At 38.7% G+C, this 25,815-nt stretch overlaps 1 protein-coding gene across 1 annotated transcript in view; it reads right to left on the reverse strand.

Annotated features, from left to right (window-relative positions):
* Positions 1–500: 500 nt before the first annotated feature.
* The window catches only part of LOC118585559 (ankyrin repeat domain-containing protein 26-like), a 30,254-nt gene continuing 4,939 nt past the window's right edge, over positions 501–25,815 (reverse strand). Inside the window, exons 2-11 of the mRNA XM_036190244.1 lie at positions 24,665–24,791; positions 21,860–22,006; positions 20,814–21,006; positions 16,596–16,779; positions 14,547–14,684; positions 7,582–7,652; positions 7,004–7,097; positions 3,771–4,061; positions 2,477–2,691; positions 501–759 (exon numbers count right to left, since the gene is read on the reverse strand). Coding sequence (XP_036046137.1) covers positions 501–759; positions 2,477–2,691; positions 3,771–4,061; positions 7,004–7,097; positions 7,582–7,652; positions 14,547–14,684; positions 16,596–16,779; positions 20,814–21,006; positions 21,860–22,006; positions 24,665–24,791 — 1,719 coding nt within the window. The remainder of the gene's footprint in view (positions 760–2,476; positions 2,692–3,770; positions 4,062–7,003; positions 7,098–7,581; positions 7,653–14,546; positions 14,685–16,595; positions 16,780–20,813; positions 21,007–21,859; positions 22,007–24,664; positions 24,792–25,815) is intronic.

Consider the following 25,815-nt stretch of genomic DNA (forward strand, 5'->3'; position numbering starts at 1 on the left):
CAAAGAAACAATTAATGAAGGCAATAGGAGATGAAGAGATGTCACAGGGCTTATAGGTCACCAGAATTAATATTGTGAATTTGGCCGTGTTATGGAAAGCAAACCATGAGTCAATGCAATCCCATTAAAATTCTAATGATATTTTTCACTTAACTAGGGAAAAACCCTGAAACTAATATAGAAGCAGAAAGTAAAATCATTTACAAGGAAAGCCAAAACATTTCAAAATACACCTTCAGTGTTTGGCTATCACATTCATTTTAAAGCAGCAAGCTAGTAATCTTAAAAAGAAGGTGAAAATCTACCTGTTAGTTACATCTGAAAACTCAAGTTAACCAGTGAGTGCTGTTTGCAAATGAGAGTGTCTGAGCTTTTGAAAATGATCAAATCTCTGTCTTCTTTCTTCATGAGCGCACATTGTGGTGTTCACTCAATATACACAAGCCAACTAAATAACTGAGTAGTATCTGAAATGAAAAAGAACTATGCCAGAAATGGTTCTAAAGGAAAGTAAAGAAGATAAAACCGACCTTGGTCTTGCAGTTTTCCGTGGTCTCAATTGAATGCCAGAGGTTTGAGGTAGGAATCATTACGTTTTCTCCAGAGAAAGTTCTTGGAATGAACAATCTATTACTAAGGCCTCTAGAACAAGAGGACTCCGGGACAGATCTTGTGTCAATGGTGTTGTGTTGTGAAGCCCTGTTCTGTTTTCTCTCCAGGAGAAGTTTAGTCTTGACCTCTGCTAGCTTCTCATCTGTTCTAGGAGGAGTGCAAAGACAAATCATTCACACCTCACTTTCCTGAGTGGATTCTAAGTGATCCACATTTTAAAGCGGTTAATGAAATTCCTCAGTAAGCAATATCTTAGTACCCAAATTGTCAGAGCATTATACACTGTATCTAAATACAGGGTTTAAGCTGCTCTAAAGAAGCACATGTATTGCTAGGGGAATTTCTAATTAGCAAACAGTTCAAACAGTGTAGAAGAGAGAGATGTCTGTTGATGACACATGGCCCAGTGGGTGAGACTGCAGATCTGGAAAAGCCCTAGGCACAGGATTCCTGATGTCACTAGAAATACATGAATATTTAACAGCGAAATGATGAGTAAGTTAGTTTGCCTGGCTTTAGTCACCAATCTACTTTGTGAGAACGTTGAAGGTAAGAGAAAGTCTGAAATACATGTAAATCAACATAAAGATTTAAAAACCATCCCTTAAGAACATTTTTCTCTTACCATATGTACATTCTGACCATTGTAAGTGTGTGGCAGTGAAAAATAACTCAGAGGAATAACTTCTGGAAGAGAAGAGATGGCTGAGATGGAGACCACATACCGCTCAAGCACCTCAAAGGACAAAGCAGCCATCACACTTACCAAGACCTTAGAGGTGAGCTCTGCCCTTTTTATCTCCACTCGGCCCTACACTGAATCAGAAGTTATGTCTTCTCACTTTCCAAATTATACTTTCCTTAATGTTTTCCTGTGACAAACTATGCTTTTAGGTACAACAGAAAACTCTAAAAGACAAAATGTATCTAGGGACCATCGAGTGGAAATAGTAAAAAACCTAATCAAGGAAAATTCATTTCCCAGAGACTAGAATGTGCCTAGTGCAACAGAAATAGTATCCCATGACCCTGAGCTTAAACTGTAATTTTCCAACCTTTTTTTGTTTCTAATTTATTTATTATGTATATAGCGTTCTGCCTACATATATGCCTGCAGGCCAGGAGAGGGCACCAGATCAAATTATAGATGGTTGTGAGCCACCATGTGGTTGCTGGAAATTGAACTCAGGACCTCTGGAAGAACAACCAGTGCTTTTAACCTCTGAGCCATCTCTGCAGCCCACTTTTCAACCTTTTTAATGTTTCCTTTTGAGAGGATGCTAACCAGAAAATTGGTAACAAGAGTGCTACTAAACACAGAGCTTTAGAATATGCCAGGTTGACTATAGGAGAGCATAAAGCAGGATAAAAAGCCATGTAGAAAGAAGAAGAGAAGATATAAGTTGACATGGATGAAGATATTAAAAGTAAATTTTTTAAAAAGGAGTATGTGTGTGCTCACATGATTGCAGGTGTTAGCAGAGCCTGAAGCATCGATTCCTGGAGCTGGAATCACAGGTGCTGTGAGCAGCTTGATGAGGGTGCTGGAAAATGAACCCAGGGGCTTTGCGACAGCAGCATGCATTCTTAGACACTGAACCATCTCTCTGGCCCCTTAAGGATAAGTTCTTTTGTTGATTTTATTTTCTAAAATTATATTCTCTTTTCCTTTATAACTTTTGTGGGGGAGGGGCACTGCCCGTGTGAGGCCAGCACTCTGACTGGGTGGCAGCACCAGCCTCCAAATTTATATCCTGGAGTTTCTTTTCACATCCCACCAATTGCTGTAACCTACTTCACTAAAAACCATATCCTAGGGACAAGTTAATGAGCTTGATTTATCTTCTGTGACGTTCTGACTTACTTGCTTAGTTTATTTGACAATGATTTTCTAATTTTGACTTCTTCTAGGTAGAGCTGCTTATAGTTTTCCATTTCTATTTGATTACAATCTACTTGACTCTTCATTTTAGAGAATTCAGACTCCAGGTCCCGTATTCTGAGCTTCATCTGCATTCGTACTGAAGCGTTCTGTTTGTGTCTCAACTTCTCCAGCTTATCTTCATAGGCTGCTTGTGTCTATGGCAAGTGGAGAGGAAACGGTTCAAAAGTAACTATTGCTCACACAGTTCTTATGTATCTGTTTCCTTTAGTTTTGACACAGATGTACTTTAAATATATGAAATGATGCTAAATTCTAAATATTTTTATTCATATGATTACATTAACCTTGAACTTAAAAATGGAATCATTCATTTATTTGTTACCATTATAATTTTTTTGTGGTGCTTAGGGTTGAATACATATGTTTAAGCATGTGCTCTAACAATGAACTATGACCTCAGATCAATATTATTCTATGTTCATACTCACACAATCTGGCAATTTTAAAGTTGAACAAGGTAACTTAAGTATAATTCAAAGTGCAATTTTGTGCCATATTTTTTATTTTCTTCCTAAGTCATATTTTATGCCAGCTAGTCTTAAATACCAAATGATTCTCTAAGAAACATAGTTTTGCGTGGTCAGTTCAGTTACACTGATGAAACTATTGCAAGGAAAAACAGGCATTATCTGCCTTCCAAAATTTCTAATATAACATTTGTATTCTTTGAGAGTTTCATAGAATATATTTTTAATGTATTTTATCATATTCATCCCCTTCCTCCCTTCAAGTCCTCCTACATCTAATTTCTTATTGTCTTTATTTTCTTAAAAATAAAAATGTACCAATTTGTGCTGTTCATATATTCATGGGTATCAGGGCCATCTACTGGATCATGATTGACTTACTAGGGGCTATACCCTCTAAAAACTTACTCTCTTTTCCCTAGAAGCCATCACCTGTCCATAGTTCCTTAGTTGGGAGAGGAGCTCATGAACCCCACGCCACTTCATGTTAAATGCTGACTGGTTCAATTTTGTTCATGTCTTTTGCTGGCTATCACATCTGCTGTGAGTTTGTGAGTTCAATTGTCTGGCTGTATCCAAAAGACACTGTTTCAATCTGGTCCTTCCTAACCTCTGGCCTTTTCCACTATTTCTTAAAAATACATAAAACAGATTGCTACAAAAGAAGTAGAAGGAACACATATAGGATACACACCCAAAACATAACTTGCAGTGAAAAAAATTAGGACATAGTGTATATAATTAACCTGCAAAAATAGGTTGACTTGTTTTAACTTTTGCACTAATTCCTGCTTTGTTTTCTCTTCAATTTCCCATTTATACTGTTCTATCTGACCACATTCTATCATATTCTTTTCCATATGACTTTTGAGGGTAACTATTTCTTGTTCTAACTGCTTTTTATGCTTCTTTAATTTTTCACATTTCTTTTGTATGGTTTTCATAGACAGTAACTCCTGCTGAAGCAGCTGATTTTCTTTATGTAGATGTTGACATTTGGAAGATGCAGTTTCCAGTTTTGCAGTAAGATCATCATTCTGTAGACATAAAATAATATGCTTTAGTACTGAGGCAAGTGGGTTGAGAATAGTCTAAAAGAAAACAAGTAAAATCTGACACAATTTTAGTTGGGACAAAGTATCATTCTAATTGATTCTTACAACGTGGTTGTTACTCAGAAAGTCAACAAGGAAAAAGTCACCAAAGTCACAAAAACATAGTCTTCATATTCATTATCTTTGTTACAAAAATGTTATTTTTCTACACTTTTAGATCCATCAGCTGGTGCACAAGCCTTTAACATATAAGGCTTTGGGGGATACCACCTATCCAAATTGTAATATTCTCCCTCTGGCCCCTAAAGACTCATGGCCTTGTCATAATGCAAAATGCATTTTGTGTACATTCAATAGTTCCAACAATTTTCTGTTGACTAATTAGATTCTAAGTTGCAAGCAAACTCTTTTTATTATCATCATCATCATCATCATCATTATTATTATTATAAGGGATTTTTCTAGTCATTTTGATTATCAGCCACAGATTCCCCTGTCCTCCCTCCTTCCACCCCCCCCAACAAGCAAACTCTTAGTTATGAGCTGAGCATCATGTAAGGAATTCTGGGAAATTCTTAGGCCGCTTTGTGTCAGAAGTGCTTTGAGTCCTTCTCACTTCTCAAGGCTTTTTAACATGAACTCACCCTTTTATAACCTTTACCCATTGACTGGTATGGTGGTTTTGCAGGTACCTGAAATGACCTCAAGAAATCTTTCTGACTGAAAAATGATAGGCTTCTTTATATATATTTCTCTATATATATTTATCACTTTAAACTTGGTGTCATACAGTCTTAGACCATGAATAAAATGAGAACATGCACTTTGTAAGAAAAAAAACATGAATGCCCTCGAGTCTAACCCACAATGGACTCCTTGTTCATATTGGAAACTTCATGAACACAGCCTATACTCTTCACATTCTAGTCTTCTGAGCTCCCAAACAAAAGTTCTCCTAAAGATTCTATAAGCGCAGGGCGGTGGTGGCACATGCCTTTAATCCCAGCACTTGGGAGGCAGAGCCAGGCAAGTCTCTATGAGTTCAAGGCCAGCCTGGTCTACAAAGTAGGTTCCAGAAAAGGTGCAAAACTACACATAGAAACCCTGTCTTGAAAAACAAAACAAAACAAAACAAAAAAAGATTCTATAAGCTGCTTTTTCAAACATTTCCAAATTCTTCACACAAACTGGTTCCAGGGCCTAAGAACCACATGGTTAGATTTTTGACACAGCAATCACTCTGCTTTCCTGGTACTGATATTCTACTGGTCAGGTTCCCCTGCCCCTGGTACAATTAATTGGGACAAAAAAGAACGTAGATTTATTTTAGAACATGGTTTCAAAGGTTTCAGTCCTTAATCACTTGACCCTATCAGTTTATACCTGCAGTTAGGCCAAATGTGTGATGGCCTGAATGTATTACAGAGGAGAAACCTCACTTAATGGAAGCCACAGAGCAGAGAAACAATGTTGAGGCCAAGGACAGATGTGCCTCCAGTGACATACTTCCTTCAATTAGACCAGCCATGAATCATGAGTGTGTTAGTCCATTAATCAAACTAGTGCCATGATGACCCACTTCTTCCAGTGGCTGGATCCATCAGCTGGCGATCAATTCCTTAGCATGATCGTCCTGTGTGCAGAAGATGGGGGTGGGGAGAATGACCACATACCCAAACCTAACACTGTGATAACTGTAGATTTATAACGGAATTGTAAGAACCTAGTAATTGTGACTTTAAAAACCACCCACTGGGGACTGGAGGGATAGCTCAGAGGTTAAGAGCAACCACCTGTTCTTCCAGAGGTCCTGAGTTCAATTCCCAGCACCCACATGGTGGCTCACAACCATCTGTAATGAGATTGGCACCCTCTTCTGTATACATAATAAATAAATAAATCTTAAAAAAACAAAAAAACACCCACTGGGAGCAACTACTTCATTGGTCCAATTTAGTGTTTATATTGCAAACTTACGATCTTAAGTTCTACAGGTGTGGGCATGAATGACAGAATTCTGTTCTTCTTGGGAAACATTTATAAAGTTTTTAATATACATGATTATATTGACACACTGAACAACATCTTTTTTTCTAAGTTGGACAGTTAAGTCTTTGGCTAATTATCACTGATGAATATAAAAATTATTTTCTAAAATCCAAAGATCAAATCAATGCCCTCTGGGGAAAATGTTTATATAATGACCTCATCATTCCTGATGAGATATATAAGTTATAAGAAATTAATTATCAAATCTTGAGGGAAAGAATCAGATTAAAATAGGTAATTACAAAATCTAGTTAACCCAAATTCTAGATCCAATAATTACTTTATTATAATTTTAAAAGTTGTTCTAAAAGCCAAGCAGAGATTCAAACACATACTTACAATGCATAGCTTAGGCTTGGTATGTGGCTCAGTGCTAACAATGAATGCTTTGGATCTGTCAGGTCCCAGATTCAATTGCTATGGCACAAAAATCATAACAGCCATAGCAATAATAGTTACATTAATAAAAGAAATGTACACCTCTTATACATTGTACCTAAATTTTAAACATTATTTACAAAACAACCTGGTAAGAGAAACACTATCAATAATAATCAAAACAAGGAATATCAATAATCAAAACATGGAAGATGCTGACATGTCCTTCAGGGGGTGAATGGCTAAAAACGTAGAGCATACAAATTGGTTTAGATTCTCATAACATTTTTATATAAAATTTAGTACTCAAATAATTAATTTTATGAACTCAGCAAACTTCTACAAAGAATACTATTTGTGTTACTAACATAATTTTATGTATTGCTATGAATACCAGTGTGTTTACCAATGAAAATGTCCTACTACCTAAAATATTCTGAATACTAGAGAAATAAAACTTTCTTTTCATTATTACAAGAAATAAGAGAATAACTTACCAAAATTTCCCTTAGTAGGTTTTCCTTCAACTGTTCAATTTTCTCTGCTTGTTTGTTTGCTGTAGCTTTTAACTTGCAATTTTCAAGTCCAAGTCTATTAGAATGCACATTTTAAAATAGTTACTCTCACATGCCAATTGTAAAAACATCTCACAATTTCTCAAAAAATATTTTGAATAATAATTATTTAAATTCTTAAAAATTAAAAAGTAACTAGAGGCAGAGGCAGATAGATCTCTATGAGTTCAAGGACAGCCTGGTCTGCAGAGCCCATTCCAGGGCAGCCAGAGCTGTTACCCAGAGAAACACTGTCTCAAAAAAACCAAAACCAAACCAAAACAAAACAAAAAAGTAAAATAAATGCATCATTTTTCTAGCTATGTTTTGTAGATGATATGCAACATTTAGGTAAAGTATGCAAAAATTATTATGTTGCTGAAGTGCACCCCACCCCTCAGTTGTGCATTTCAAGTAAATTAAGACTAAACCTCAGAAACTGTCATGGCTGGTCTAAATCTCAAACCATACTATTTATTTGCTTTGTAAATACTCAAGTAATTTTGCATGCTGCCTTGTACTTCTGAATGCAGTCGTGCATCTTCTTAATGCATTGTGCAGGCTCTATGTGTTGGTCCAGTGCTTCTTGCAACTAAAATAAAGGAAAACATCCTTTACAAATCATCAGGGGTAAATATGCTCATTCTGGGTTTTTGTTGTAAAATTTCAGTGGACACCATAAGCCCTTCACCTGAAGACTGTGTATAGCTACTATTTTTGTTGTTGCAACCGCAAAATTATCCAAATTAGTACAGATATATCCAAAATAATTCTTCACAACAAAACACAAGGATCTTATGATTTACAGAGCCTAAACGATGCCAAGAGTCCTTTAAAATATTTGTTGATAGCCGGGTGGTGGTGGCGCACGCCTTTAATCGCAGCTCTCAGGGAGGCAGAGGCAGGCAGATCTCTGTGAGTTTGGGGCCAGTCTGGGCTGCAGAGTGTGTTCCAGAGAAGGCACAGAGCTATACAGAGAAACCCTGTCTCAAAAAAACCAAAATAATAATAATAATAATAATAATATACATAATTTAAAAAATACTTGTTGATACCTGTACTAGGACTGAAAAGAACTATTGTTTTTAATTTATATATTATCATAGTAGTTACTACTCATGTCACTCAGGCATAATACCTTACAGAAATAATGAGGAGGATTCGTTTGGGCTCACTCATGGTTTGAGGAATACATTCCATCATGGTGAGTAAGGTATGTGGTGGTGGGAGAGGCTTACAACTGTGGTGGAGGGGCCTGAGGCAGCTGCCCACAACCTGGCTGACCATGCAGCAGAGGGACATGCTAACCTCATCTTTCCATGCTAGGATTTGGGGGGCTTGATCTTGTCCAGGCCTTGTGGATGCAGTCACTGCCCCCGTGACTTCATGTGTGCAATGACCCTGTCGTGTCTGGCAAACACTGTTTTTCTGTGGGCACTTATTACCTTGGTTCTTACAGTTTTTCTGTCCCCCTTGTGCAGTGAACTCTGAACCTTTGGAGGACAGACTGTGGTATAGATGTCCCATTTAGAGGTGAGCAACCTACAATCCCTTATACTATGCATATTGACTGGTTGTGGGTCTCTGTATTTATTGTCATCATCTACTGAAAAAACAAACCCTACTAAAAACATTCTAAGGCTTCCTTAGCCCTGAGCTACAAATTCTCCCATATTCTTCAGGCAAACCAGTTCCAAAAGCCCATGACCAGGTTGATTACAGCAATAGCCCCACTTCTTGGTACCAATTTTCGGGGTTAGTTTCTTTCCCCAGTACCATGATATAAAACCTGCCAAAGTAACGCAGGAGAAGAGGAATTTATTTTATCTCAGTTTTATGGGGGGAGGCAGGGCAGCTGGGTGTGTGGTGGCAAGAACTTGCAGTGCGGTTTGCTACATTTCTACAATCAGGAACTGGAGACTAGAAATGAAGCAAGGCTAGCCGGTATGCCCCAAGACCCACCTCCCTGTAACCCACTTCCTTCATCTAGGCCTCACTTCCTTAAGGTTCCATAACTCCCCACAGCAGACCAAGTATTTAAACACACGAGCCTGTGGGAGACATTTTGCATCCAAGCCTAATAACACTGAAAACAACAAAATGGATAAAATGGAGGAAAACAATACATTCCCCGTGGTGAAAATTGAAATCATTGTATTCCAAAGGCCACCTCATGTGTGATCTGAAATGTTCATACATATATAAATAAGTGTAGCTATTCCAATGATGGTAATAATTTAAATAATATGTCCAGTATCTACGCTGAAGTCTAAATGCTGAGTCCGAAGCCCAGATTCAACTATTACTAGCTTTGTGATACCAAGGAAGATATCTTTCCAAATCTGTGTCTTCTCTGTAAAATGGAGACAATAACAGTAATTAAAGGGTATATACATAAAGAACTTAAACAGGTTGATAAATTATTATTGTACTTTATGTTTATTAAAACTTGATGTTCTAGGTAAGTGGCACACCAGTGGAAGAAATAATCTATGAGAAGAGGAGAGAATCATTCTTTCCTTCTAGGAAGTTGACGGGAGCCATAAGCCTAAGCGACCCTTGACACACATGCTGCCATATTTGGGCTTCTCTCCTCTTTTCTTAGATCTAGGCCTTGCTTAAGTCTCCACAGCACCAGAACCTCCTCCCACAGAAAACAGAACCTCTTCTCAGATATCAGGTGAATGAGCTGCAGTTAAGCAATTAGGCAGTTAGACAAAGGTAGATAGATAACCTTCAGAGCAACATTTCCTGCTGCCTGAACAGCCCATAATTAAGTCCCTTCCTGCTTGCAAGCCCCATTACTAAGTCTATTCCTGCTGGCAACCCCCATAATTAAGTCCCTTCCTGCTCACAACCCCCTTTGCCTACCTATATATGTCTTGAGAGGAAAATAAAATTTTTGAGGTTGATCAGACATCCTGTCTTGCTCTCATTCTTTGTGTCTCTTGTCCTTCTCATTTGTCCGCCCTCCCTTTAGGTGCCTGTTGAAGACCCCGCTGACCGGGACAGGAAGTGCAACAAATGGGGATGATGAGGCCCAGAATACATTCTTAATACCCCATGAAGCCATTAACAACACTAACCAATGGTTCCTTTGTCCACATATCATTATTTACAGCCCATTTGTTCTCAGGCCTCCTTGGTGGACAGCGATGATGAAGAACAATGCTAACGCTTCCTCTTGGGCTAAGTAGTATGCAAGTGGCATGATCATCAGAGGCAAGCTAGAGCCAATGGCCTAAACATATTGGACTGCAGTAAGATTCTTGAACCATTTCATTCCCTGTCACTGTTTGTGCTGGGATGCTTTAGCATGACTCTGATGAATACTGAATAGTATACAGAATGATGGCATATCAGAAAAGCTGTATTCAGAGCATTTTAGTTGGTAAATTACTAAACAGCTAGAAATCCCAGCTCGCATAATGAAGAATGATGGCAACTCTCATTCTTTATCAATAGTGAGAAAAATGCAAAACAATTCTTCACCGTTGAAGTGAGTGCTATTAATTTTATATTTAATTCCATAACATTTAAAATGAGAGACTTATTATGTCAGTGTCTTAAATAAATGATTGCTATAATATGAAGAATGTCATTTATTTTTTCTTTTTCTTTTATTTATTAGCATATTTTCACTGTGCATAGTGGTGAGTTTCAAAAATACATATTCATCTGTATATATCATATGCTTTGACCACATTTAACCCCAATGTCCTTTTCCATCTTTCCCTTTCCCCTTTAGGCTAGGGTAGCTCCTTCATTTCCCCTATTCCTACCACTTTCATGACATTCATATGCACCACATGAATATATATTTTGTTCTTTTTTATGGCATAATAAAACTCCAGTGTGTAACATGCCATTTTCCCCTTTATCCACTGATGTATTGATGGACTGCTAAGTTGGTTCCTTAAGTTGACTGCTGTGAATAATGCTACAATAAATATGTCTCAGCAATAGTCTGCTGACTAACATTGGAAGAGCTGATCTTATCCTAACAACTGCTAAGTCCATGTATTTACATACTTAACAATGAAACATCTAGCCTTGTGTGGTAGCTTATACCTGGAATGCAAGCCTTTGGGAGGATGGGGCAGGAGAATCACCACAAGTTCCAGGCCTACTCAGCCTGTATATTGAGTTTCAGATCTATCTGGGCTGCAACATAAGACCTTGTGCTCCCATGCAAGCAAGCAAGCAAACAAACAAACAAACAGAATAGGTCAGCAAGAGCAGAAGAAGAGAAATGGTAAAGCCAGCCTATGTAACTCTGAGAATAAAATCCAGAAGTAGGGAGATATGCATATTATACTTCATAAATGAGAGCCCATGGCAGTATTTTCAGTAATAGCAAGTTTGGTGGTTCAAGTGATCTTGCGGGCCACAAGAATATATTATAGAGATTCAGCTGTGTATTCAAGCTGTACTTTGACCGGCCAAGGGTCTGTCAAATGGAAAGCCACTTATCACAGAATATTTGGTGTTACACAGCTTTAATATTCAGCTGCATCTTGCTATGAATTCCTTGAGCTCATAATTCTCCCAGAATGTGTGTATGTGTGTGAACCTCTGCCTTGGGCATATACAATCGAAGTACTTGGATAAAGTCATGGAGGCAGAACTTTCAGGCTCTGAGCTCCTAACTCCCCTTTTTAGCATTTGCAAATATTTCCTTTTAGCCACATCCAAAGATAGGGCCAGCCCCAAACAAAGCATTAAAAGACAAGAGAGGAACAAAATGGCTACCAGACCACCTGCTAGGAGCCTGAAGCCCCTGAACTAGGTAAAACATCTTTTCAGAGACAACCAGGCTCCTAGGCCAAGTGCCTGGCTCCTAGGTGCATAGCTTTATTTATTGTGCAAATCAAGTTCAGCCCTTCCACTGCCCCAGAGCAACTTCTTAGATCAAAGGGGTTTCCTCCCACCAGCTGCTTCAAGCTGTGATGCAGATTGACTAGCTATCAGTACTCCTCCCTCACACTGTCAGAAAACTGGTAGCAGAGAAAAACAGTGGCAGTTTTATTTTTAGTGACTTATAGATTTCTTTACCCTATCACCTGTAAGTTTATAGTTTGAGCACATTTATGATAGACTCATAACGTTTTCACCTAACCACAGTAGATATATTCCTAGTGCACAAATTCCTTCTGATTTATTTCAGCTCCTATCTAACTCTGCTTTTATTCTCTTCCCCTTTTGGGGTTGCAAATGAAGTTGCCAGGAAGTTTCTGGTGGGGACCTTACAAATTCTTATGTTGTATTGTAAACATGAAGGTGTTGCTGGCTTGGGAAAGATATAGACAAGTCCCAATAAAATCGGGCAGAATGTTGGACAGAATGATCATGGAGGACAAATAAATGAGTTGGACGAAAGAGCTCCATGTATCTAGATTCATTCTCGCACCACTGGTAGCATCATTTCTGGGCCCCTGGGATAGTATAACATTAAGGGTGGTCCTATAATATTATACCAAAGAGTGAGAATGGTTCATATATTTAAATGCCTGGTCCCAGTTGGCAGAACTGTTTGGGAAGGATTAGGAGAAATGCTACTCATATTAGTCCTCTCTCTCTCTCTCTCCCTCTCTCTCTCTCTCCCTCTCCCTTGCTGCCTCCTTTTTGTGGATAGGGATGTCTGCTCTCAGCTACTACTTCAGCACCATGTCTGCTGCCATGCTCCCCACCAAGATGGTCATGGACTCAGCTTGGAAGCTGTAAGCCCCACTAAAGTCTTTCTTCTGTGAGGTGCCTCAGTCATGTCTCTTCCCAGTAAAGAGAAGTAACTAATCAGCCGGCAAGTGGAGCCTTGGCATCTCCCAGCCCATGGATGGATAAGTGGTGCAGACCCACAATAAACAGAAGGAAATAACACAAAACACATATTTTAAGATAAATAAGCCACACAAAAGGACTATATATGGGACTCTATGTGCTGAGAAAAAGGAAACTAAAGAGACAAGGAACAGGTTGGTGGGTTTCTTGTACAGGAGTAGAGGGAGGGACTAGCCCCTAGGGTTTTCCCAGATTAGAGTGAATGGTTTCTTTTTCAAAGTAATAAAAATGTTCTAAAATTGCCTATGGTGCTAGACGTGGTTATGAAACTCTGTGTGTATATTAAGAAGCAGTGAATTCTATATGAGATATGAAGTCACAACATGCCCACACAGTTGGGCATGCCTGGCAGACCTAGACACTCCCGCCTAGTTATTTCCGGTTCAAAATAGCCATTTCTGGGTCAAAACATCTCGCGTGACTAGGACTCTGTGGCTTTGCATGGTTGCGGAAAGCGTGCGCAGCCATGTAATCTACGTGCATGTGTAGAGTAGCCACATGTGATCCTGTATGTATGCGCAGCCCACCCTTTATAAAGCCGGTGCCATTTTTGCACTGATCTCTCCTTTCTCTTGACCACGTGTATTTCTCACAGGCCTGTCACGTCTGTCTCTTCCTATCTATCTCAATAAAAACTCTTCTGTTGCTTTGTCATGTTTCGGGATGTTTCTTCTCAGGGTAAGAGTGCCAAATAACTAACAATATGTTAAATGTATGAACTTTTAGTGTGTCTGTTATATCTAAATAAAGTTGCTTTTTAACATTCCACTGACAAAATCTAATTTTCTCATTGATTTACCTTGAATATAAGTACTATACTTGTTCTTCCTATTTCTGTGCTTTAAAGTTACGCCTAAAATGAAAGGGAAATGCCTCATCTTTCAAGTGCTTTAAATACTTTTTGAGAAAGCTATAACGGCCTTTCTGTATAGCCATCTTGAAATACATGTATGAACTAAATATGTCCGGTTCTGAGGTTAGGAATATGCCTCATTGTGAGAGCAGCTGTGCAGCGTGTGTGAAGACCTGGACTCCAGCCACCACCAGAGGAAATAACAGCACAGAAACAAAAGCCTTTGTTCTGTGTGAAACTTAGTGGTAACATGGTTCTCTGTCTACATTACAATACATCATTGCTGTCAAAAGCTCTTTGTACTGAAATAAAGAATTAGAGAAAACTGTTACTCTTCTGAAAAAGAAGGAAATGACATCTAAAATATGATCTCTCCTGGCTGTGCTTTTTCTCTTTACCAAGTGTTGGAACAAATAAGCAAATCTCTCCATTACCAGATCAAGAGGGAGAAATCACAGTCCCAAAGCAGATGATACATTGTTACCAGCAAGGCTTATGTGACCCATTCTTTGGATGAGGTCATTGTGAAAGACATTACTCCATGCTGTCTAAAATTGACTTGGACGAGGCCACTGTGAATGTCAATACGATGTTATACACAATTGGACTTAAATTAACACTACTTTATCCAGTTTGCTAAAAAAGCTATTCCCACATCAAAGTATATATATTAAATATATCCACACAGGATTTTGAAAAGTGCTCTCTATCTTTCATGAGCCCTCTAATTGCTTTTGAAAACCATGTACACATACAATTCCATACACAAGACTTGAAAGTGACTAAAGAAAATACCTGAGAACTAATTTTCTCTTGTGCCATTTTTAGTTCCTTTTGTTTGTGAAGGTGGTTTGCCAGGATCTCATCCTGTAAGATTCTGGCATTCTGTTCTTGCAAAAGCTGCCTTTCAATGCCATTTCGTTCCTCTACAGCCTAGACACATTTAGAGAACGTTTTATTCTTATACCACTTGGTAAGATGGGGGGGGGGGTGTTCCTAAAACCATATTAAGAGACAAACTTTGAAAAAATGTTCAATAAAATCCACAAGAACCTGCCTCCCACATGAATTACCTAGCATTTAATTGCATAAATGACAGTCAGCTTTTTCAACAGGAAAATCAAAACCTTGGTGCTGGGGATACAGCTCAGTTGGCAGAGTGCTTGCCTGAGGCCCTGGGTTCCATCCAGAATGTACTGTCAAATCAGGGACTGTGGTTCATGCTGGTGATGCAAGAACTCAGAGGGTAGAAGCAGGAGGATCAGGAGTTAAGGATGTTTTAGGCTACATGGTAAGCTCGAGAATGTCAGTCTCAAGTAAGATACTTGAAGATGATACTGGAGGAAGAAAGGTGCAAGCTGAGCTCTGAATGGACCCAACGGAGGTCCCCAGGGTGCTAGTACTTCATAAAACTGCCATTTAAGTCCTAGATGAGTAACATTATTTCATTATCCTTACTGCACCTTCTACTTGGACTTTGTATGACCAATAGGGGAACTGGGAGGACTTAGACAATGATAGACTATCTAGTCCAAAGCCTATTTAGCAGACTCCCAGCCTTAGGCCCCTCCCATCTCAAGGGGTTGCTTTTTGCCTTCTTGCTTTCTCTATTGCTTGGTCTTTTGTTTTTTCCTAGATGTTTACTCAGTTCTTTATTCATCCCAGGGAATGAGCTTGCCAATCCCCTAGATGACTACCAGCACTCTCATGGACACTATTTTATTTAAAACATAAATAGTATTGTTAGTCACAGACCACATAAGAGGCAGGAGTCATGGTGGGTAAGCAGCTAGGCGTGTACCACTTCTGACTTCCTTCCTTGAATGGATGAAAAGCTCTTTGGTAGAGCCAAGACAGTATGCATAGGGCATATAGACTTCTCATTAGCTAGGCCCATTATGTGCACAAAAATGACCAATCCCTGTAGAGCGCTGTGGGATAATGCTTTTGTACATTGGTTTAATAAAATGCCAGTTGGCCAGTAGCCAGTCAGGAAGTGTAGGTGGGGTAAGCAGACAAGGAGAATTCTGGGAAGAGGAAGAGCAGCCAGGAGTTGCCAGCCAGACACAGAGGAAGCAAGATGACAAGGCAGAACTGAGAAAAAGTACCAAGCCATGTGGCTAAACAAAATAAGAATTATGGGTTAATTTAAATGTAAGACCTAGTCAGTAATAAACCTGAGCTAATGGCCATACAGTTTGTAATTAATATAAGCCTCTGCGTGTTTATTGGGGTCTGAGCAGCTGCAGACCGAGCAGGACAAAGGAAAACTTCTAACTATAGTAGAGCCTACCTGAGGCTCCATTGAATTCTCTCTATAAAATCCATGAAAGACAAGGGCAACACAAATGGTCAAAGCAATACTAGGGTACTTCTCTTTTGGAGCCTGTCCTATTGTGAATTCATTCTCAATTTTCCTTAATGAATCTGTAATTTCCTTATTTTTTTCTGTGTCTACATTTCCTCATTCTTTGTAGACATAAAACAATGAACTTGGAAGCTACTGAATCAGAGTGGCTGTGGACACAACTGATTTGCATGACCTAGGCCTCCCTACTAAGTATAAAAAGAGAGCTAAGAAAGTCTCCATCCCTTTCAAAGATGCCATAAGAACAAGATTGCATTGCCTGGGTGAAGAGCTAGATGTTCTACACTTGTGTGAGTGCACATTTTTGATGATTCCAGATCAATATGCCAAGCATATTTCTTAGATCATGCTCCCATATTAAGTAAACATATGGTTATGTCTGTTTATATTCAATATATTTCAAATGGATAAGCAATATTATCCCTTTAAAAATAAAATAAAAGCAAAATATAATTTTAAACGTATGAGTAACTTACTTCATTAAGAGTGTTTCTCATAGTCTTCAATTCCACATCCAATTCCCTAACACGGATTTCAAGTTTTTGTTTCATTTTAACTTCTTTATTACATTGCTCTTCTTTTTCTTTTAGCTGCTCCTTAATTTTTTCATAAACCCAGTCAGCACTTTTTCTCTTCTCCACTTCTTGTTTTAAAGCAAATCTGCAGTGTACAAATGCTTATGCTAGGAAAGCATTTTGTTAGAAAATGTTTGTTTTGCTGGGCTCGTTGTGTATTGATTTATCCTAAAGTATCTATTTAACTCTCCTCTGAAGTACTCTTGCTTACTGTTGCCCATGCTGATGTCACTCCTCCAATTTCAAACACACACACACTGGGTACATGTTTTTAAGCAGTTAGTGACCCCAGTATTAGTCAGGGAGAATGTCAAGTGAGACACCAGCAGAGGCAGACAATGCTGTCGCCTTCATCAAGGTGACATACTCATGAATACAGACTGGCACACACTTGCCACCTTACAAAATTTAAAGAAATCAGAGAGGAACCTAAATCAAGCGTTCTGTCTCTTATATCACACCAAAAGGGGGGAGATGCTTGTCCCTTGTTGGCCTTTTTGCAATGCACAACCCAGTATATATGACTCACTTGAACAACTTTATGTAGGTCATAATGAGGAGGTGCTCTGGGCCCAGCTAGTTATCATTGGACTCCACAGCAAATTTCCTGTCTAATAAAGCATTGGGTTTTGTTGTACACAGAAGCAACTCTCTGTCTCTGTCTCTGTCTCTTACACACACACACACACACACACACACACACACACACACACACACTATAGTGATAAATTGTCATGATAAAGCTCACTGAGAAGCTGACTCTGGAGATGAATTGGCCTTCCCACTCAGACACATGTCTCAATTTGTCCTCCTAATGCCTATCCTGGGTCAGACTACCCGCCCACCCCCCCCCCCCCCCCCCCTTCCCCCCATGACAAAGAAAAGGAGAACAACAAAGCAGCCCAGGAGCAACGGTCCCGTGCCCTTAAGAAGAGCTAAGGAGTAAACCATTCCTGACAGAAATTACTGTTACCTCAAAAGAATGCCTATAGAAGACAGTAGCTATGTTCTATAATAAACAGTAGAAATTTCTTATGGATGCTCTATTTTGTCACAGCAACAAAAAAGTGACTGATACAACTATATAGTAAGTAACAACACTTATTTAGCTACGTAAGAAGTAAACCAACAGGATAGATCAAATAAAAAAAGACTGCCGAGATCCGCTCACAGAACCCTTTTCGCTGTCTATACCACCCACTCCACATCTAGACTTCCTACATCCTGCTCAGGGTCTAGCCTGGTGAGTACCCCCATACTTGTTTTCCACATCCTGCCAGATATAGCCTGGGTCCTAAAGCCAGTGCTCTAGCCAAGTCTGATGGCCTGTGCCTGGTAGTAGAGACCTCTAGGTGTCCACAGGGTCCACAAACCCCCTAGTTCCATCACCTCCTCCTGTACTGCGGCCAATGTCTAGGCTTCCACCAAGACCCACTCTACCATCATCTGCCCACCAGACCCTTCATGCAGCCTTCACAACTTCATTCCATCTGCAGACTACCCATATCCTCCTCCAGGGTCTATCCAGGTGAGTACTCCTGCCCTCTTCATCCACACCTTTTCTACAGTCTACTAGATTTAGCCTTGCTCCCACAATGAGTGCATCAGTCTAGCCAGGCCTTCCCTGACTTCACTGCAGAGGAGCTCTAGGCTTGGCCCAGTATCCTCCATACCTACCTACCTACCACACAACAGGACTCTCCCAAGTTATGGCCAACCTTCCTACTCAGACCTATCTATCCTTGGACTCTCATCTTGGAACAAGAAGTACATCCTGTGTTTCAGGTCAGTCTCCTCTGCCCACCTAGCTGCCATTTCTAATCTCTATATCCATCCTGCCCCAACATCTTCTCTCTTCCCAACTCTGCTCCATCTGTAACAAACTTAAAACTAAGAAAGGAAGTCTATATCCCTAGATCTCACCTAAGGAATACCAACAATATGAAGGATCAAGGTGATGTCTTCTTTCCAAAATCTACCAGTCCTGTAGACATGTTTGCCAATGAGAATTATCTAGAAGAACTCCCAAGACATAGAAATTAAAAGAACAATTATAAACCTTCTCAGAGAATTCAAGCAGTTTAAAGACAACCCAAAGAAACAGTTCGGTAAGATCAGGGAGAAAGAGCTTAAGAAGAATAAATACCTGAATGACACCCAAGAAAACACAAACATAAAAGACTGATGGAAATGAAGGCAGCAATCCAGGACTTGAAAATGGAATTAAATAAAGAAATAGAAACACTGGAGATGACTCAAGCTGAAATGAAGATGGAATTGAAAACCTAATAGTTCAACTACAGAACTTAAAGGAAAGCCTGTTGCAGAATATTATTTTAAGGTGTGTTACTTTTGTTTATGTTGCATTTGTTTAACTCTGTAAAGCTGTGTTACTGTGCCTATCTAAAGCATCTGATGGTCTAATAAAGCTCTGAATGGCCGATAGCAAGGCAGGAGAAAAGATAGGCAGGGTTGGCAGGCCGAAAGAATATATAGAAGGAGAAATCTTGGAGGAGAAAAGAAGTAGCCAGAGAAGGAGGAAGACTCCAGGGGCCAGCCACCCAGCTGCACAGCAAGCCACAGAGTAAGAGTAAGATTTACAGAAGTAAGTGAATGGGTAAAGTCCAGAGGCAAAAGACAGACAGATTAAGTTAAATAAAGCTGGCTAGAAACAAGCCAAGCTAAGGCTGTGCATTCATAAGTAATAATAAGGTTCCATGTGTAATATATTTGGGAGCTGGGTGGCAGGCCCCCAAAGAATAAAAAGAGCAAAAACAAACAACAACAAAAGCCTAGCAAATAGAATGAATCAAATAGAAGACAGAATGTCAAGTCTGGAAGGTGAAACAGTGGATCTAAAACAAATAAACAACAAACATGAAAAAAATAAAAACACAGAAAAGGAACACACAGGAAATGGGAGCATTGTTAAAAAAATACCTTTGAATTATAGGCATACTTGAGGGAGAAGAATCCCATCAATGCATAGACTGTATCTTCAACAAGATCATAGAAGAAAATGTCCTCAAACTAAGAAAATACACACTCATATGAATATAAGAAGCACACAGAACACAAAATAGGCAAGAACAGAATGAAAATTCCCATAGCATGCCATTGTTAAAACATTAAGTAATGGGGCTGGAGAGATGGCTCAGCGGTTAGGAGCACTATCTATTCTTCCAGAGGTCCTGAGTTCAATTCCCAGCAACCATATGGTGGCTCACATCCATCCGTAATGAGATCTGGCACCCTCTTCTGGCCTGCAGGCAGAACACCATATATATAATAAATAAATTATATAAAAAAATTAAGTAACAAAGAAAGTGTATTGAAAGCTACAAGAGAAATAAATTCAAGTCAGATACAAATGAAAATCCATCAGAATTTCTTTATGAAAACTTTGAAAGCCAAAAGAGTCTAAAGCAATGCATTCCAAGTTCACAAAACCAATGACAGCAAACCAAGATTAATATACTTAGCAAAACTATCTATCATGATTGAATGAAAAGAAAAACTTTCTACATTATTGATAGCCTAAAAAAATGTATATCCAACAAACCAAACCTGAAGAAAATATAGGAAGCATTATTTCAGGTTGAAGAAGATGAACATAGGAGAGAGACTATAAAAAGTAATACAAAGCTATAATTGCTAAAACAAACAAACAAAAATGCTGAGAATACAAACAAGACCAAAAATCAACAACACAATCACAACTAACACACTTTTCAATACTAACTTGAAATATCAACAGGTTCAATTCTCCAATCAAAAGACACAGACTAACTGGATCCAGAAAGCTGCTTTTTTCTTCTTCCCCTCCTTCTCTCTTTCTCTCCTCCTCCCCACCCTCCTGTCTTCCTTCTCTTCCCCATCTTTTTCAACAGTATTTCCTTGTCCAGACTGCCTTTGGCCTTGAATTTGAGATTCAGTTTCCCCTGCTGTCCAAGTGCAGCACTACTACAACCAGCTCAAAATTTGATTCCCTACCCACCCCCACCCCCGCCTATTGTAGCCATGGGGATCAAACCGCAGGCCTTACCTATGCTAGGCAAAGTTTTCTACCACTAAGCTATCCCCTGACCCTCAGGCATTTTTAACACCAAGGTGTCATACCTTAGATTGCAGAGTTCTTGTTCCTGCTTTATTTTTTCATGTTCTGCTTCTGAGAGCTTCTTTTGTAGTCCACTCACTTCATTTTCCATAGTTCCAAGTTTTCCCATGAGTGCTTTGCAGTGACTATTTTTAAGTTGTATTAACATTTTATATGAGTGAACTGTATCTCGGATTTTTAACAGGCTACCAGAATCTGAGTCAGCGAGAAACCAATATGAAAATAAAGTGTATGAAGGACTGTATGTTGTCACATTTACTCACTCTTATACTGAGCAAATACAAGGCACATAAAAAGGCACAAGGCAGCTGAATGAGAAGATTCACTTACAGACACATAGCACGATGGGATAGCTATGCTTAATGTAACTAAATATTCTAAATACCTGGGAGAGAAAATCTTCAATGTTCTGACAGCAAAGGAGTGACAAATACCTGAGGTTATAGATATACAAAAGCTATGTTTTGGTAATTATACACTGTGCATATGTATTAAAATGCTACACTAAGCTGCATAAATATAAGTAAAGATACTTTCCTGTGTGTTAGTTAAAATAAAATATTATTTTACAGAGTGAATATTATTTTAGCAATATATCTGAAATACTGATAAAAATAGAAATATCCACACTCATGAGCATATATATATATATATATATATATATATATATATATATATATATATATATATATATATGATAGACAGATGATAGACCACATATATAATGTACAAACACATGGAAATTTTAATAACATGAAAATATAAAATGTTACCCATAAGAATAAATGCAAAGTTTTCCAGGTAGAGACAAAGGTAACCTGATCTATTCATAGTAAACACTCAAGAGAGAAATAGTGGCCTTAAAAAAGCAGGTGTACCATTCATTCATGCAGTAGGAACAAAAAGTTTCTGGCTAACTGTGCATGATTCTCATTCTCCCTAAATGTACATAGTGCGCCTCTGACGTGCACTAAGACATATCAGTGCTCTGGGGAGCAGTGCTAAGCAATGTGCATAGCGGCTGCTGCTCTAGACCCAGCAGACTTACCTTTGCATTCCAGACTAAGATGTTCAATTAGCTTTAATAGATCTTCATAATTAGGGGAAGGAAACCTGCTGGATGCTGAGGCTATTTCAGATGATTGGGTTAAGTCATCAAACTCTTCCTCCATAGCAGGTGGATTTTCTTTTTGATCTTTAAAATAAGTCACACCAACTCAAAATATACTTTAGTATCTTTCCCACATCGTATCAGCGCAGAAAAGACAAATGTCCATCCTTTTAAGCAGTTAGAAGCACAGGGATTTCTGAAAAGAATTGATGTTTTTGACAGAAGGAAACTACCCATGAGACAGTGTTTCTTAATCTCATTTTATAAGTTAAATGATTTCACATAACAACAGACTCTCTTTTCACATTATCTTTTATAACGCATCTTTTAATATTGCTATATTGGTATATATTAGCAGCACCAAACGAAGGGGTTCATTATGACATTTTTACTCATACATATATATTCATGTATAATATTCATCCACTCAATACTCTTTTAGGCTCTATCTCCTTTCTTCTTTTCCTTCCACATTCCTGGAAGCTCCCCTTTATTTGAAAAAAAAAAAAAAAAGCATGGCTTTGCATTTTATAATGTATTTTAATGAACATACTACCTTGTTTATTTTTACAGCAGCTTACACTATTGTCTTTAATGTGGCCCTTTTGGGTCCCCAAAGCATAAAATCCTTTTAAGACAAATAGTAAATCTGTAAAATACAGAAGTGTCTGTACTTGTATCACTTTATATAAAATCCCATTTGTTATTTATCTTGTTCATAAAGTTTATGAACCATTCGAAAGTAACTTCATAAGGGTGATTTCTTTATTTGCCCCATTGATAATATTTACAAACCATTGAAAAACAGTGCAAGAGTGATATACCTGAGTGGAAAGAGCAACATTAATGTACAAAGGCTAGTATTACTAAAAATATAACAAATTTAGACCAAACTTTCAGTCTAAACAAGAGGAAGACAACATCACCTTCACTGTCAAATAGACAGAAGCCAGGTATTTAGTTGTTACTGTCATTTTTAATAAAATAAGCTTTCATGAGAATTAAACTCAATTTGGAAAATATTATTTAAAACCTTATATGGGGGAAATATTTTTTTAACTAACAGCTTTCTCAGGACCTACTATGCAATTATTATATTTTATTATTCTAAGCACTGGGTATGTGCTGAATTCATTTCAATCCTCATAGAATTGTGAGGTAGGTTTCACGTTAGTTATATTATGAAGAAATGAATTAGAAAAATTCCTGGGATCCTGGTCTGGCAAGATGGCTTAGCAGGTAAAATGCACTCTCTTGCTCCCAAGCCTGAGGTCATGAGTTCAATTCCCAGAACCCACAGGATGGAAGGGGAGACCTGACTCTACAAACTGTCCTCTGACCTCCACACATGTGACCCGTGGCAAGCACCTGTCTCTCCATCAACCAGTGTAAAAAGTAAATAAATAAAAAGAGAAACATCTACCTAAGCCACTCAGCAGATTGGTGGCTAAACAAGAATTCAAACCTAGGGATTCTGCCCCCATGGCGTGTGTTTTGTAATATACTGTGAATGTAGTATCTCCAACCGTGTTTAAGTTATATAATGACAGATGAAACCATATTATCACTTCATTTCTTGTTAAAATCGATAATTTTTTAATCTTGCAAATATTTGTGTATGTGCACATTCACGTGTATGTGGTGTATACACACATATGAGCACATGTGAAGGCCAGAGGTCAGTCTGACGGTTTCATATATTGTTCCCTACTTTAATTCTTAAAAATATTTATTTTGTGCATACGTATGAGTGTTTCACCTGTATGTGGTGTGGGCATCACATGTGTGTGCCTGGTGCCTGCAGAGCCAGAAGAAGGTGTCAGATTCTCTGAAACTGGAGTCAAGGGTTATTGTGAGCCACCATGTCAACGCCGAGAACCCAACGTGGGTCTCCTGGAAGAGCAACAAGTGCTGTTAACCATCTCTCCAGCTCCCTCAATTATTTTTTAACTTTACATGAATGCCCGAATGTAGGTCTGTGTACTACGTGTATGCTTGGTGGTCAGGAGATCACAAGAGAGCATCGCATCCACTGAACCTGGAGTTACAGGCGGTTGTGAGCCGACAAGCGAATCCTGGGAACCAAACCCCAGTTCTGCTGCAGCTGCGCCAAGTGCTCGTAACTGCTGGTCTCTCTGAACCTTCTACCTATTTTTAAGACTAGACTTAGCCTCTGAGTCTAAGAGCCTCCTACCCAAGCTTTCTAGTGCTGGGACAGCAGGAGCATCACCATGCCCGGCGCTTTTATAAGGGTGCGGGACCCAAACTCACGCCTTTACGCTTGACAAGCAAACGCTTTACCTACTGAGTAGTACCCTCACCCCCGAATCTTGAAAATATTTAAAAAATAAAGTAACAATAAACACAGGCAAGCTCACTTTCTCCCTCAACCCCAAATAAATTCCTCAATGGTCATGTTTTTAGCTGTTTACACACACGTACCTACAAACACTCATTGTACAACCCAAGTTAGTGACACCTTTGTTTCTTTGGATCTTATAGTCTATGACTGACAGAGCTTTACTTTTTTATTACACATAAGCACCCCCTATCCCTGTCCCTGGAGTTTGAACAATGATTAAACTGATACACTTGCATTTTATAGTGACTTACGAAATCAGAAGTTTGAATTCATTTTAGTGCACTTTATAAGTTTTCCTAAAACCATATAGCAGCCTATAATTCTCACCTCTTCCCCAGAAACACAAGAGCTCGCAGTGGCTTCTAGCCTGGTCCTCCCACCAGGAGAGTTCAACCGTCCTGTGATGGCTGGGGGAGGCGGGGGTTGGCGGAGGGCTACAGCTGGGCGCAGAGGCCTCTGGGAGTCCCGGCCAAGGTTTGTCATGTGGTCCTTGGTAGATGCTGCATCCTGTGTTGCAAGGAGATTAAATACATCAAGTTTGTGAAAATTCTTCAGTGTGCTTTTTTTTAAATACAAATATTCACTTCATGGGACTATTGTTTCTGTATTTACTTGAACTTTGTGTATGAATTTGTTAGATATTTTTTTTAGCACCAAGTGGTATGAGTGTTTTTTTGCTAATTTCTTAGTGTGATTTTTAACAAATACAAAATAATTGAAGTAATTTCATTTATTGGCAGATCATAATGGAATAAATCTAGAAATCTGCAACAAGAATAACTACAGAAACTTAAAAACACAAACTGGAACAATATACATTCAGAATAAATAGTAGTTCTTGAAGAAAGCAGGGAAGAAGTTTTAAAAATTCTAGAGTTAAATGAAAATGGAAACAGAAGTAGATACAGAACAGTCAGTTCTAAGTGAAATGCTCATAGCTGTGGTTGCTCATACTGGAAAAAAAAGAAATCTCTAATGACTTAATGTCCCTCCAATTCAAGGGTTCTCAACCTGTAGGTCGTGACCTCTCTGGGGGTTGAACGATGACCTTTTCACAGGGTCACCTAAGACCATTGGAAAATAGATATTTGCATTACAATTCATAACAATAGCAAAACTACAGTTATGAAGTAGCAGTGAAATAACTTTGTGGTTGGGGTCACCACCACATGAGGAACTATATTAAAGAGTACAGCATTAGGAAGATTGAGTATTGCTGCTTCAGGTCTTACAAACACAAGACAACACTTAAAAGGGAGAAGCAAGAGACTGGGTGTTCAAGGCTTGATTCTATAGTCATTTTGAAGCTAAGCTGAGCTGCATGAGAGGCTGTATCAAAAGCAACAAGAAAACAAACCATAGAAACTTAAGGAAAAACCAAAACTAGTAGAAAGAAAGTAGTAAAGATTTGGGCAGAAGTTAATGAAGCAGAAGCGAAAAGAACAAAATCAAAGAATCAATAAATGTAGACTTGGTTCTTTGAGAATATAAACAAGATTGAGAAACCCTTAATCAAACCAACCAAAAGAGG

This window comes from Onychomys torridus, chromosome 6 (genome assembly GCF_903995425.1).
Source record: "Onychomys torridus chromosome 6, mOncTor1.1, whole genome shotgun sequence".
NCBI lineage: Eukaryota > Metazoa > Chordata > Mammalia > Rodentia > Cricetidae > Onychomys > Onychomys torridus.